General features: G+C 42.8%; 1 protein-coding gene across 1 annotated transcript in view; it reads left to right on the top strand.

The window, feature by feature from the left end:
* The window catches only part of DAPK2 (death associated protein kinase 2), a 38491-nt gene extending 35339 nt beyond the window's left edge, over positions 1-3152 (top strand). The window contains exons 10-12 of the mRNA XM_062501176.1: positions 1858-1947; positions 2113-2193; positions 2693-3152. Of these exons, the coding sequence (XP_062357160.1) occupies positions 1858-1947; positions 2113-2193; positions 2693-2767 (246 nt within the window). The 3' untranslated portion in view covers positions 2768-3152. The remainder of the gene's footprint in view (positions 1-1857; positions 1948-2112; positions 2194-2692) is intronic.
* Positions 3153-16155: the final 13003 nt, after the last annotated feature.

The raw sequence follows: 16155 nt of genomic DNA, 5'->3' as shown, positions 1-16155 counted from the left end.
AAAAGATTCCAAGTAGTGTAGATAGCCAGGATGTGACCCTGGCAAGTTGGTGTCGATGTCTGGGGAGAATGGGGCTCTATTGTGACAAATAGTATTGAGAATTTTGCATGTGTCAATTTTTTATTGTTTCAGAATGCTTCTGCAGATTCCTTTGAGCTAGAAGACCCATTAAGAACTGCCCAGGGGAACAGGAGTACAGGATTTTATGGTCAGGGGAGAGAGCTTTAATTCCTAAAATGTAACTTAAAGCCTAGTGAGAATTAGAATTTGCAGAAAAGATTCTCAAGAAAGAGAGTCTGCCTGCCCTCAGCCACAATCTCATATTCTTTGTTTATATTGATCTTGTTTATGAACAAATGCACTGGCATTAAATGAGGCCACCTTGTTCCTGAGCATATTTGTTTGAGGGTAATGTGACTTGGTCCTTGAGGCTCATCACACACTGCTTTTGGGAAGAGATGCTGATGATTGAGAGAAAGACAAGGCCACTGGGTAACAGGGTACTTAAAATGGAGACGTGGTTATTAGTAGTCTGCAGTAAACTGAGTTATTTAGTCAAAGATGGTTCTGCTGCTGAAAGGGCACTGGCAATTTTTTCATGATTGTACAGCTGACATTTAGCCAGTGACATTTTTTCCACTTCAGATTGATTTCTGTTTGCCTGCTGCATCATGCTAGCTGTTTACAGCACGAGGAAATTGTATTTCATGCTGAACTGTCCCAGTTCTGTTGAATGCAAATGGTGTGTACATCTAAATGAGAAGGCACCCAGCTGATAGCTGGGCTCCTTGAAGTGCTGCTGAGATACCTGCAAAAATGCTAAATACAGCATTTGATGAGAAAAGTGAATTTGTTGTTTCAAATGTTTTAAATTATTTTGTTGAAAAAGATGTTTAAATCCTCACTGGTGTGTTTTCCATTCTCCTTTGGTAGTCTTGCTGTTTCAGGTACATCGCTTGGTTGCATTCCAGTCCAGTTCAGTACAAATGTTTCTGTGTTATCTACCTGCTATATATGCAGATCAGAACAGCTGGAATGATTGTCACGCTGAACATTTTGAAGGGCTGATTCCTGGCCTTTCTCTTTCTCTTTCTCTTTCTCTTTCTCTTTCTCTTTCTCTTTCTCTTTCTCTTTCTCTTTCTCTTTCTCTTTCTCTTTCTCTTTCTCTTTTCACTTGCCTGATCTGGTTTTGAACCATTTTTTTTTCCTCTCAATCTCTCAGATTTGGTTTTATGGTTTATGTAAATTTTGACGTGCTTTTGGAATTGAAATGTGCTTAATTTTCAGGACTGTGCCAGGATTTGTGGAACATCTATTCCTTAACACCAGGTTGACATCCAAAATGTTAGGCACATGTCTGAATTCTGATCTATATTCTTTTTTGTTCCTATTTTTCCATAGTCAGGTATTGCAATTATTTTATTGCCTGGGTATCAATGCCTTGTGCTCTCATACTCTGGCTATGGTTACAGGACAAATCTGGAGCTTTTTTGCTGGAGCTAGCATGTATCTTTGTCACTAATACCACATGACAGCTACCTTTTTCCCACTTTATTACAGTGATGTCATCCAGACAAAAGGGAGATGGGGCAGGTGTGCACCAGAAGAACCTTAGCAACTTTACAAAGTGAAAGCATAGCCTTAGGACCTGCTAGTTTTAGGATTTTATTTGTGATCAGAAGGGTCCTGTCTAGGCCCAGGGTGGGCTAGATTTAATTATATTTCTTCTGCTTTTACCTGTTTGAATCAGCAGCTTCCCCAGCTTTCTTTCAGCCAGCTGCAGTGTACATGAGGTACCTTGCATATTTTATGCACCAAAGGGGAGCCAGACAATAAAATTGCTCTTTTATCTTCCAGCCCAGGGACAAGCAACAGGCTTTGGTTCGGAAATCATCTGTTGTTAATATGGAGAACTTCAAAAGGCAATATGCTAGGCGGCGATGGAAGGTATGACAATGAGCTCTAATCCTTCTCACATGTGGCTTCCCAAGGCTGATGGGATCAGAGGGCAAGCTGGAGCTTGAATGTAGGATTGTAATAGGCAGTAAATGAACGAGATATGCTTGGATATGGGTCTGTGTGGTCAGTTTTGTTTTCCTCCTCTCTGCACAGCTGTCATACCAGATTGTTTCACTGTGCAACCACTTATCGCGGTCGCTGGAGAGGAAGGTCCTGACACAGGATGAGAGCTTGGTAGGTACATTTCTCACATGGGGAGAAGAGAAGAACCAGTCTTACTGTGCAGTCCTTTTTGCTGTCCTTACATGGATGCACAGCCCAACAGGACAGCAGAGGCTTGGAGTGGGAAAGCAGATGGGGCCATGGCACCATTTTTGTCTTTACTGCTGCTGTATGTTTTGCTACTGTGCTGGAGTGCCAGTGACTTGACAGACCTGGGGGCTAAGCACAGTTATTGTATAAAAGAGCAACCAGGAGCCTGCAGATGATGTCTGGATCCCAGGCAGTGACCCTGGGGTGTGACTGAGATCCCAGCAGTTGTGGAGAGCTCACTGGTCTCGTGCCCAGCTCTGTGATGGAGGGTGGGGGAACCCAGCACTGCCTGTCACCTTCTGGAGTGAAACTGTGAGGGCTCTATTAGCTCTGATTTCTCAACAGATACTGGAAATATTGGAACAGCATGTGCAAGTTATCTCATTTACATGACAGAGACTTTGTGGCCTTTCCGTTTCAGAGAGACTGTGAAAGTGACAGTAAAGATCTTTCACAAAGAAAAGCCCCTCTTCAGAGGAGAAGCAGTGTACCATAATGGGATGAGAATTCCATGGGCAGGAGACAGGAGACTTTCATCCTTGCTGAAGCAAGCAGCCCTGACAGCACACTTGGACTTCTTGTCTGAGTCCTTGGTATGATGCTTCTTGCTTCTCAAAGCACACCAACAACTGGATGATGGCCTTAAATGCTTCCTGATCATTGCCACAGAAATGCTACAGCACTAATTGGAGTGCTTTTATGTGTTGAGTATTTCAGTGATACTTCAGTTTATTTCTGATGTCAATGCACTCAGGGTATAGGGTTTCTACTGTTAATCTTTTACTGCAGAATAATTCACAGTGGTTAAGACTGTGTGCATTTTTATTTCAATCAGGGAGATTGATAGTGAGTCTTAAGGATTTTTTAATGCAATTTTTATATTTGTTAATAGCATAAATATTTGATGGCAGGTATCTGGCAGGCTTTGTTAGCTTCTGTGCAGTACTCTGTTAGTGCTGTTGTTGAAGAGAAAATCACAATGCCATTACGTATCATAACCTTGATTTTGTGAACCCAGCAGTAAGTAGTTCTGAAATGCAACAAGAACTGTGCTCTGGCCATTGTGTACGGCTGAAGATTAGCACAACTCCCATCGTCACTGTGAGTACAACTGACTGTGGCACTGAGGTAGGCCAAGGCAGTTTCTGGATGAAAAAGAAAAAATATTCTGTAGTGATTGACATGCACCCAAATACAACATTTTCACAGAATGATGATGGGATGCCTCACCAAAAAAAAGGGCATTTAGAAACCTAAGGCATGTGAAGTAATAGCCTTTATTAGACTTTGTCATTATTGTCAATATTATTTATTGTCAACACATTGGAGGCCTGTTAACACCTATTTGTATAGGTGCTGTTTACATATAACCCAGACTGCAGGCATCTGTATTTTATTCAGGGAGTTGTATCCAAAACTGAGGAAATAAGCACTTACTAAGATGTCACATCTTTGCATGGGGAAGTTGCATCATTTCAACTATATTGGTTTCTAAGCCAGTGTTGCTCAATTGGTACCAAGAAATGTGCATAGACTAGGGTATTTTTTCATTGAATGTATTTGCTGTTAGAAGTTCCTATTTATTTTGCCATTTAATGAATTAAAAATCAGAAAGCAGGTCTATTAGAAACAACTATATTTGGATGAGGAAACTGGTTTTGTTTGGCTTTACACTTGCAACCTCCAGGTTGAGGTTTCAGAGCAGCTGGTGTTGAAAACTAGTATCAGCCTAATTTTGATGGCTTCAATTTTCTAAGAAAGAAATAAAAATATGCTACTTCTATTTGAAACTTTGTATCCTTGCTTAGTTAGAGACTAAAATGCAGTTGGTAAGAAATCAGTTCTGTGAAAGAAAGGAAATGTATGAGAGGCCTTGGAGGAGAAAGTCAGAATGTAGGATTTGATGGAAGAAACATAAAATGAAGGTGAGGGTGGGAGGAAAAAAGCAGTGGAGAAGAATGAGTATGAGAGGGACATGGAGATGATCTTGGACTGGGAAAGTTGGAAGAAAGGATGGAGAATGTGGATACGTGAATTGTGGAAGCTTTCTATAAATATGGCTCTGCCTTTTTATACTACTTATTTAATTTATTTTTATTTCATATCTTGTGCTGCCGTAGTCTGTGACATGTGCTGGTCAAAGGATAATGTGCAGGGCATGGGCTTCTCTTCATATTCCATTAAAAGGTGTATTTCTGAACTTTCTGTGTAATTCTTGAGACAGAATCTTCAAAAAGTGTTGCAGTAATGTATGTATTAAGAGGGAACAGTAACAGGGAAACCTGAGGTTTCACTGTATCCTAATTTCAGCTGGAACAGAGTTAATTTTCTCCTCAGTAGCTGGTACAGTGCTGTTTTAGATTCAGCATGAGAATGATGTTGTTGATAATATGCTGTTGTTTTAGTTGTTGCTAAGTAGTGGTTATTGTAAGTCAAGCCTTTTCTGTTTCCCAGCCGCACTGGTGAGGAGGTGCACAAGAGGCTGGGAGGGACCATAGCCAGGGTAGCTGACCCAAAATTGTCAAAGGAAAATTGCGGCCCATGGGATGTCCTGCTCAGTACGTGAACTGGGGTGGCTTGGCTGTGAGCCACAGGCCACTGCTGGGGATGGGATGGGCATTGGCCAGTGGGTGCTGAGCAATTGTGTTGTGCATCACTTATCTTCCCTGGGTTTTATTCCTCTATTTCCCTTGCCATTATTACTGATTATTATTATAATATTTTGCTTTAGTTCAATTATAAAACTGTCCTTTCCAGTTCTCCTCCCCACTAGGGCCAGGGGAATGTGAGGGAGGGGCTGTGTGGGGCCTAGCTGCCAACCAGGGTTAAACCATGCAGTGTCTGGAGGGGATCTTTCATAAACAGAACAGTAAAAATAGATATTTGGATAAAAAGCCACCCAGCTTACCTACCAAATTTTGCTTCCTGCTTTCCCAAGGATGTGGAAAACCAAACAGACTCCAAACCAGTGGCATTTTTCTGAATTTCTGGACTTTATAAACATCTTTGGTTTCCAATTTTGAGACTGTGGGATGTGTATGTAAATGATCCTTCTGAAAATTAAACCCTGGTTAAAATAACTGTTAGGCTGTTGGATCAGGAGTGTACTCTGGTGGAAATGGGGTCATTCTCGTGTAAAATACTGGCAATTTTTGAAAAATAACTCCTCCTGCTCAGGGAGTTCTGCTCTGGCAGGGCAGGACAGGACACCTGCAGGGCTCGGTCTGCTGTTCACCACCTGGTTTTCAGCAACCACCTACAGCTTCCTTTCGGTCAGTGGCCAAAATAGAGAGAAAGACATGAAAGAACGCTTTACATTGAAGGAATTTGTGTTACAGAATCTGTTTTGCTGGGAGAAATAAAAAAAATAAATCTATTTTCTATGTATTATTCTGTTTTGCAGTCGGGAACCTGGAGAGAAACGAACTGATAGTCTGGGGGAAAAAGGAAAAAGCACAATAAAAAAAACCACCCACAAAAGTACACAAGTATTTTTATTAGAAGATGGCTATTTGACTATTTTTATTCTTGTTTTAGTGGTGATATTTCTTAATCTACATATATTTTTACTAAGAGAAATACTGATTTCTAATTTTTAAAATTTTTGTTTGGTTGGTTGGTTGGGTTTTTTTTGTGCCTGGAAATAGCATAGACTGTCAAAACCAGCAGAGACATTTGTCGCTGTGATTTGCTAATAAAACGTTGGAAAGGTGGACGGGGCTTGTGTGTGTTTATCCAGGCCGGGAGCGAGGCCTGAGGCGAGGCCGCGGCTGTGGAGCCCCGAGGGTGGGAAATGGCGGCGCCTCAGGGCGGCAGGGGGACCGGACCGGACCGGGCCGGGCCCGGGCCCGGGTCTGTGACGGCCCTGCACCGCTGCAACTCATCGGGGCTCATGGGGCTGGCTCCTCGGGGCTGGCTCCTCGGGGCTAGAGGGCCGCTCTGGAGCTGAGGAGGAGCCCGAGAGGGCTGGATGGGCCCTCAGGACCGCGCTTTTCCCTCAGGACCGAGGTCCTCGCAGCGAGGTAAGCCCCAGCCGCTCTGCTTGCCTCTGCTCTGTGTTGTCTTTTTTCTTTTAATAAGAGGTATTGTTCCTATCTACATTTGTATGTGAATCAAGGAACTTGTATGTGCAGAGAAAAGTAGCTATATATTTTAAAATGTCCGGTTGAGAATCAAAGAACGTGGAGGAAATTATTTTCCCTCATTTCTCTATGGTCACTGTAACTGGCTGAATTCTGTATTGCTCACATAAATGTCTACCTTGTCTTCACGTAAACTTCGAACTGTAACAAGCTCAGTGCTCCCATGGTAGGTAATAGGTAATTTTCAGCATATGTGTTGGAGTGAGAGGAGTTAAAGCGGTCAGGCGCACCTTGTTACTGAGCAGCGCCGGCAGGAAGCCATCGCCTGCAGGTAATCCTGAGCCTGATGAAGTGATGATACCGCACCTCATCCAGCTGGGGCACAAAGGGCGGGACACCTGTGGGGCATAGCCAGACCTCAACTCAGCTGGGGTGACCAGGGGCGTGCTGCTGAGGCTCAGGGACAGACGTTTGGCTCTGAGGCAGAGCTCCTGATGAGCTAAGAACGTGAAGGTTCTCAAATGGATAAGAAGTCATGGTCCTTGTCACAGTGAATAACTTTGCTGAGGGAAGGGTGGATTGAGGGAGCCCTGATAGAGTGGAGAATGGCTTTGGCTGTGTGAGAAGATGGAAGGGAATGGCTGGCCTGGGTGTGGTGTGTGCACAGGGGTCTGTGACCATACCCTGTGCACAGTGTACCCCATATCAGAAACACTGGTGATCCAGGAGCCTGGGCATGGCCCTAGGGCTCTACCTGCAGCTTCTTGGGCCAGAGCCTGCTTGAGTGCCTCCTCACAGCATTACTGCTGGTGTAGTTTGCTGTTATTTTGAGGGGTAGGTGCAGAGACTGTCACTGAGCATTAGCTTTTTTTAACAGTTTGTTACAACTTGTGACCATCCATCTCAGTGGTGCGATATTTTCCTGTTCTACTTGTAACTGTGCTCAGTCACAGCCTTTTTTAGGGTTAAATGCATCTGCTCAACAGAAAACCTAAGACAAATAGCTCCACACCAGTATTTCCTAAAATATATTATTCCCAAGGATGAACCTTGTGAGCTACATACAATGCTTTGTTAAAAAAAATTATTTGAAGTGTCTTGTGTGCATCTGAATTGTCTTAATGTAACAATAGATTTGGTGAAAAAAAAAAGCTCTTAGGTAATTCAGGTATCTTTTAAATCTTTTTACTCTGTATATGTAAAATTTGCTGTAATGTATTGGTATGAAATTTGAATTTAGTTAGATTTATTGTTTTGAAGTGTGGAAAAACCTTCTTAATTTTTAGTGTAGAGCCTCCCATTCAATTAACAAAGAATGGGAAATGCTAATTTCAGTTTAGTCCTAGTCATGCAATTCAAGAGAAAACAATATAAGGATGGAGTTTTGGTCTTGAGCCTTTAATCTTGTCTTGGTTCATGCTGGGCCTTTAAAAGCTGCAGCATATAAAGTTAAGTCCTCACAAGTCTGCAACAAGTAAAGTTTAACTTTGAAATGTGAATGACTCAAGGGCTATGATCATGAAAAGTTGGGAATATGTAATTCTGCTCTGTCATCTGGAGTACTCCATGTCCCTGCAGCTGCCCCTGGATCAAAGCAGGAAGAAAGGCTTTTCTGAGTCTGGCACAGGAGCACTCTGGAGGCCAGTGCTAGTGGAAGTCAGTACTTAAATGTGCAGTGTCCCCTGCACAGTGTGTGTCTATGCCTAGATTTGTACTCCTATGGGCAAATCAACAGATTAGAGATTCCAGATGCTTTCCTGGAGTTTGGTTATTCTGCCAGGAAGAAGTTCTGAGTGAGTCTGTAGCACATCTGGAATGACATAAAGCAGGCAGCTGTGTAGTTGAAGCAGATCCAAAGCAGGTTGGTGGGCGCAGATCAGTTACCAAACATGGTATGTTGCGCCAGGGGTCAGAAGTTGACTCTGCTGGCTAACAGACTTGTGACTTGCGGCCCAAGGTTGTGCTGTTACGCAAATACCGACCTACATTTGGATTTTTTGGTTGTTTTTTAATCCTAAAGACTAATTTCATAGAGCTATTCTATTTGACGTGCACATTGCTGGAAAAAATAGAATGTACAGGAGAATATGTGATCTCCCGAAGTTATTAATGCAGAGTTACTATAATTCCGTTGTAAATGAAGTGACTGATCAGTTAGCAGAGCAAACTGTATAAAATTATTTGTATCTCCAGTTTTGGGCTCTCTAGAGCATGTAAGACAATTTGTGATTTTCCTTGAGGTGTGTATCCTGGTGTTACTGATGGAGAGATAAACATAGTCATGCATGTGGACCTGCAAGGACTTCAGCTTTTGCAATAGTTGGTAAATGCAGAGGTTTTTTTTCAGACTGCAGTTAGAGGAACCTGGGTAGTGCTGCTTAGAGGAGGGACAGCTGTGTTTTCTGCACACAGAGATGTCTCAGAGTTGCACACAGTGAGGTTGAACCAGTTCTAGCCTTCAGAAACCCCTGCTCTCTGAAGCAAAAGGCGCTTGTGTCCTTCCTGTAGTTGTTTTTTGTAGTTAGCTGTAGCAGTTCCATTCCAGAATGATTTCCTGGGTCTCAATGCTCAGAGCCCAAGGGTGTCACCTTGTTTTGCTTTAAAGTCTGAGGCCATTTAGTCTGCAGTGGCTGTGCTTAAGGCATTTGGGCCAAAATATAGAAATGGTCTGTGTGTGCCTTGTGGCTACCAGAAGGGTCTCACCCCCTCTAACACCAGGGTTGTGAGCAATGCTCACTGCCTGTGCTCTGAGCAGCCTCCAAGTGCAGATAGCGAGCAAGAGAGAGGCTGCAGCATCTCTGGTAGCTGTGCTGGGTGCAGGGCTTCACCATCCCCACAGGAGGAGCTTGGTGCCCGGTTCCAGGTGCCAGTTTAGGGCTACCTCCAGAGGTAGCCACTCTCCCACGGTCCAGTATAGCACTGAAGGAAAGGAGCCCTGAAGAGGAGTTAGGCTTCAGGTGTGTGGTTTTTATTCTGTGAGTTATCTAGAGCCCATTCATAATTTTGGAAATGTTTTTCTATTATGTGTAGAATGGTTTGAGGGCTGTGATGTCAAAAGCACTTAAAAAAGCTTTAAATTTCTTTTTTCAGCAGTGGAAAACCTGCAACTGTTTGTTTTAACCTGGTGTAGTAGGTCCCTGCTCTTCAGTGTCTTTTTTATAGAGATTGAATGCACTTCAGAGGGCAGGCAGTTTGTTGGATATGCTAATTAATAACTGTAAAGTTGCACCAAGGGTTTTGGGCATTAGCACATGAGTTAGTGTAAGAGTTCTTAGAGGCTGCCAAACATGGCTGGGATGCAGCACCCATGGTGGTACAGACTAATTGCTTGAGATGGCCTTATCAGTGAGATCCATATGTTCATAAGGAAAGTCTGCCAGCTTTCACTTTGCATAAAATACTGTGCAAAAATTGATGCACTTTCCATGAAAATAAAGCATTTGCTTTTTGCATCATAAGTGCTGAGGAGGCAGAAAACATAAGTTTAGTGCTTGTATTCTACTTAGGAAAGTATGGGATAGGGGCAGCAGGGTTTCAGTCACTCCAGAAACAGCAGTGATCTTCTGTAACAATACCTAGAAGGGAAAGGCCTCTGAACAAAATCTCTAGAGTGCAGAATGAAGATAAATGTGCTAGTACACCTCTCTGAATTGTCAAACAAGGGAGTGTATTTGCAAGAGTCTGTGGGTTCTTTCTTACTGTCTTTTGATGCAGATTTCTTGCCTTGTTTTCCTCACCACAAACTGTCCTTCAACTCAGATTCTTCATTGCAAGGAGCACTGTTTATTTCTTTTAAAAGTCACTGGAAGAATTCCAGATGTTCATTCTGTTTGTTTTAAAAATCAACAGGCTACAGACTGTTGGAAATGTAGCTGAGAATTTTTTTGCCATTGTTGATGATGAACATTTATTGTGTTTAATGGCTTTGGCTCCACTGAGTAAAGTAAAACCTAATGGAGTGTTCAGATGGGTTACATTTCTGATCATTTCAGGTACGTTACATGGGCCAAGAAGCCCTGTGGGGAAATAGAGGCTGTTTCACAACAGGATGTTGTGCCAAGCCCATGTGCCTTTAGAACTATCTGTGTGAGTAATTTATGTCCAGTGTTAAAGGTAGAGCAAGCAGGGTGTCACACCACTGAACCTATCTGCTGCTGGAAAACTCTTATTAACAGAAGAGGGTAATAAAAATATCTTCTGTCAACTTAGACCCAAATAAAAAAACAGCAATACCTGAATGTGACAAAAATGGCAATGCTGCCTGCAGGTTTGGGACATGACTTTCAATGCCTTTTGGCACAGTCTCTTCATGACAAAACCTGCACTAGCAGTCTGCATGCCTCAGCTTCAAGCAATTTCTGTAATTGAAATTAATTAAAATACCACCTGCTGTGATCTGAAGTGTCTGTCTCTCCCTTTTTTTTCTGCTGTTACTGCTCACATAAAAGGGGCTGCCTGGTCTTTAACAAACTACATGATCTGCAGGAAATTTGGAAGGTTCTGTCAGAACAGTGTTTGTTTGGGAGACACAGATCAGCAGTCCAGCAGATGAATTTTAGCAAGGAAGAGGACTGACCTGGCCTTTTTAGTGTTTTTGTGAACATCAGAATTTCTTAGAAAACATGGTGAAAAATCAGAGGGCTGAATTTTGGGCGTTGCTGCTAGGTGTTCAGGAGCTGCTCTGTGTGTCTCAGGTGAGTGATCCATTGCACATAGCTGAAGCAGCCTGGTGCTCTTTTGATGAGTGGTGGTTAGTAGGGAGACACCTTCTTTGCCCTCTTTATACATCTCCAGTGTACAGTACATTTAAGGGGAGGCTGCTGACAAAGTACTCCTTATCTGCAAGATGTTGTTTGCCTGCAAGTGGCAGATAAGGACTCTTCTGAGGCTGTGGTGGATGCAACATTTCCTTCTCCTTCTGTCCTCACTTCTGCAAAATGTAGCCTGAGGCAAAATCCTGAGTGACAAAACTCTTACCCTCCAAATGACACTGGCAGGAATTGTGATTCCCTGGCCCCCCCTGGTCACAGGGCTGACTGAGGGAAACCTTTGGGCTCCAAAAGGGTGACTGAAGCTTAAAGGAGATTGGTCCAGCAGTCCTGACATGGTGTGCCTATGTTCCTGACTCTGCACCCAGAGGTTATCTGTGAAAAGAATTAGATTTGTTTCCACTCTGATTCCATTTCTGTCCGCTGCTTGTGAGCAGCACAGATGGTTCTGATTTAAGTAAATACACCTCACAGGGTAATGCTTGCCCTGCTATGCATACACCTATGCCAGGTTCTGAGCATGGGTTCTGAAAGCTGTTTTCCCTATTGAATCTCTGCACCTGAACTTAAGGCTGAGAGAGCCTTTGACAAAATTAAAAAAAAAAACCCAAAACCTAAATTTGTTATGGAGTTTAATGGAACCATTGTATAGCAAGTATTATCAAGAGGTAGCTGAAATATTATTTCTTTTGGCTTTGGTTAGTACCAGTGTCTCAGTCTGCTTTGAAAGTAATTAAATCTAAACCTGCAAGGTGATGTGCAGTAATTAAGAAAAATAAGAACTAATTAATAAATTAATTAGTAAATTCAAGAAAAATCTGCTTGGAAACCAAAATGTGTGACTTGCTTAGTTTAAGGCAAAAGAACAAAACTAGCTGTAGCTCTTCAGAATATATTTGTTCTTCTCAAAAGAAATGGAAGCTGTGTGAAAATTGAGCAAAATGAACTTCCAACATTGTTATGGGAATCTAAGAATCAGTTGAAAAGCCAGTTTTCTGTATTGAGTCAACACTAGTGTTCATTCCTTGTCAAGTCAAGATGTTTTATTTGGTACCAAAGGAAAGCTAAGAATGTTTAAATGCTCCTTCACACAGGTTTCCTCTTACCCTACCCAGCCTCTTACGCTTTTTTGTACTTGTAGCAGCTTTGCTTAACAGCCCCCTAGAGAAACAGGGAGCAAAAGATTACACAGAAGTTTTGTAAAAAGAAAAAAATAATCTGAAGCCACCAAATTTAAAAAAACAAATTGAAAAGTTATAAAATGTTATGTACTTTTCAAATAAATTTTCTATGCAGCTGTGTTTAATCAAGCTTTCATAAGGTTTATATACAGTAAACTTTTCCTGTGCTTAATAGCTATGTGCGGCTATTGTCAGCCAAAAGAAAGGTTATGTTAATGTCCCAATATCATTCCAATTGTGTGAAGTAAAGATTTTTTCTCCTTACCAATTTTTCTTTCAAATGACTACTGTAGCTTTCCCATGCTCTGCTGCAAGAGCATGTTACTGAAAATGTTCTCAGGCAGTTCCTGCCAGGCCTGTGTTTTGCACTCCAGCACGGCTAAGTCTTAAGTACTTTGGAAGTGACACACTGTTTGCTTTTGAGTTTTGTTCAGTAAAAATGTAAATAGGACAGTACTTTTGAGGGCAGTGACTTCAGAGAAAGTTATGTGTAGAGCTATAAAATGTTTGTCAAGATCTCTTCTGAACCAAATGCTAAAGATCAGCAGAATTGAGACAACATCACAAAAATGTATCTGGTCTTCAAATGGCTTAGCTAATTAGCACATAAAAGAAACTAGCAAATTGGTTACAGCATTCTATTTAAAATCCCTTACCATGTTTGCAAGTGGTGTCTGAGCACCATAGAATTGTTCGCAGCTTTCAGAACGGTGTGAAATATCCTCTGAGGCTTAGCAAGACACTGATCACTTGTTTTGTCGAATGGGTTCTTGCTCGGGCATGTTCTGAGAAAGACTAGATTCATGCATATTTTTAAATATAGCCTTAAAACCTTCTTAACTTCTCACTGAACTATAACTTAAGGGGAGTTAAGCATCTGATCACTTCATAGGCAAGACACAGAAACTATGACTCACTACTGTGAGAAGTTGCTGGGCATTTGCTAGGTGGTATTCTTCTGTCTTCTGATCCAGGATCCCAGAACACGAAGTGACACTGTGTGTTTGGAGGTGCCCATGGTGGCACCATGCTGAGCTGCAGTGCAGGTGCCCTGTGGCTGCTGTGGAGAGATGGCTGCTGGCCTGTTTCCCATGGCACTCATTGCTTTTAGTGTGCCTGAGCTGTGCTCTGCTGCGCCCCTGGGACCCAGTGGCTATCCTTTGCTTCCTGTCCTATACTGTCCTGCAGTCTTCCTCCTCCCATGTCATAATCCTATGTCAAACCATTGTGCAGCACAGCCTGATTTCTCATGCTATAAAAAACATTCTTTTCAGGCAGAGGAAAACATCTAGAATTGAATTAAAAGTCTAACCCTGAGCTCTCTGAAGGACAGGGTTATGCATCTCTACCAGATGCTCTTTTGAAGGAGCTTTGACCTATGCTGTGCTCTCTATTTAGATCTAAGCATTCCTGTCTTTGCAAAACCTGAAAATCCTTCTCAGTGGCCTGCTTGAAGGAAAGAGGCCCTGTCTATTCCTTTTTCATTGCTGTGGACTTTCTGTTTGTCCTGCCTGAGTTTAGGTATGGCTGTGGATCCTGGGGTGTGTTAGAGCAGCCAGGAATGGAACGAACTTTGTTTTGGAGATTCAAATGTCCCACATCAGTGCCTGGAAAGGTGGATGGGCAGATACCTGCACTCTCTGTTATTCGTCTATGGTTTTGCCTAATTGTCTCCCTGTTCCATGTGCTTGACAGCCTAATCTCTTCTCCAGTGCCCAGCTCTGGCATGGTTTCATCCCTGTAATTCTCTGGCAGGGCATGGGATTAAGATAAACCTTACAGGCTGGGTGTATGCAGGGGTCCTGGCAGAGGAGTGCTGCAGAGCATCACTCCAGGTCCTCACAGGGTTTCTCCCAAGAGTTGCCAGTAATGGATAAGCAGCAAGCAGAGTGCTCTGGTTTGATGGGTGTTGTGTCAGGGAGCTTCCTTTTTGCCCAGGCCACCTGGACTACACTTCTGCTTCTGGAAAGGCCAGGTGTAAGCCACCACTCTCTTTGACTAGCCATACCAGTGTCTTTATAACAATTTTCCACTTTACACCTTGTCCTTTGAAATCTGGAGGCAAGACCCAACAGTGCTCTTCAGGCTACCTTCTCCTTCAAATCCTGAGCAGGGTTTTCCTCTTAGCACTCTCAATCCATATGTCCCAAATTACTTTCCTGCAAAACTGCTGCTGCAAGCAATACTTTTGCATTACCTTCCTGTGCTGATTCCTTGTTTTCACAGTAGCATTTTGATTCAAGGAGGATGCCCCTACATGAAGTGTGCAAATGTAATGGAAAGTGTTGTCTATGTTGTTTCAACTGCCTTGCTGCTTTTGGTTTAGCTGGGTCATGACTGTTGCATTGCTTCTGAACCGTGGCCAAAGTAAATGACTTTTTTTTTTTTTTTTTTTTTTTTTTGTCTTCAGTCATGAACTTTAAAAAATGTTCTTCTAGCAGCACATGAACAAAAATACTAATTTGTGTTGTTTGATTCAACAGGTGCATGAAAAGATGACATTGATTTTGCTTTTAATTCCTTTGGCATATGTTTCTTAAGACACCTGTTACATGAAAGAAGAGCTAAAGACACTTGGCGTGGCATCTCCAAGTATTCAAATAGCTTGTTCTCTGTTAAGTATGGTTATATATCCTACAGAAAGCTGGTGAATGATGGTGGGCCAGTTAGAATCCAGGCAGTGAAAATTTTGTAGACAAAATAAAATACCAAATTGTTTCACTCCTGTGCTTCCCCCAAATTCCGTATTGTACCCAGCTGCTGCTGGAGCCTCTTGTGTGGCCAAGGCTCATGTGAAGGAGCACTGGAGTGGGACATGCTGCCTTCCCAAGCATGGGATCCCAGAGTTCCACTGGAGCTCCCCCATGCCAGGATGATCCCAGAGTTCCACTGGAGCTCCTCCTGTGCCAGGCTGAAGGACATGCGTTCCCCAGCAGTGAGGCAGTGGCTGCTGCAGCACTCGTGGTGTGTGTACTGAGCACAGGCCAACTAGAATAAAGTGTGTTTGCAGGCTGGCTGGCCTTTCAGGGCCACATGTTCACATGTTGATGAAAAATGTCCTGGAAAGGGGAGTGGATGAGGGCAACAGGGGAATGACACTGAGGAGAAGCTGGGAGAGGTGTAAAGGGTCCCTGTATTGGATGTATGGGCAGCAAACATAAGGGGAGGTGTAGGAGTGTCACTGGTGTGGGTCCATCCACTGTCCTTAGGCACTGTCCATGTACATGTCCTGCTTCCTTCTGATACAACAGGAGATTTTATTTCTGTGACACCCCAAAAAAGAGGTGGCCATTGTCATTCCCATGTCACCATCCTGAAATTAGCCATTCTGGCACCCGTCTTATCAGTATGTCCAATTCCATAGCTCGGACTTTGTTCTTAGCACCACTATCTAGCACTGGATAACATCACTGGAATACAAATCTGAGAGCAGGACCCAAAAGGATCCCGGAGCCTCTCCTTGCTCAAAGGCTGTCACAGCAGATATCTAGTTGTACATATGGTAAACTCTAGATGTGATAGCGGAGTAGGAACTTAGTGAGGGCTTCAGCTGGAAGCAGAAAACTGACATAATAAATTTCTAAGCTAATTCAAAAAGTTCAGGCAGGAGTAACTTACATCCCACCCTAAATTTGCAAATTACTCAAAGAATGTATTGATGGGCTGCTCTCTAGGATACAGCTTGGTTAAACAGGATGTTCTCTGCAAAGCCTTTTGTACAAAGGGCAGAGCTTTCTATTCATCTAGCCAAACATGTCCGTGTAATGGAACTGCTTTCCATTTCAAAGCAAAACTTGAGGTTATTTTGTGTTTTTCTGTTAGGAGAATCCCAGGCTTGGGAAGAGGACTGAA

Source organism: Cinclus cinclus, chromosome 13 (assembly GCF_963662255.1).
Source record: "Cinclus cinclus chromosome 13, bCinCin1.1, whole genome shotgun sequence".
Lineage (NCBI taxonomy): Eukaryota > Metazoa > Chordata > Aves > Passeriformes > Cinclidae > Cinclus > Cinclus cinclus.
This window is presented reverse-complemented; position numbering and strand designations above follow the sequence as displayed.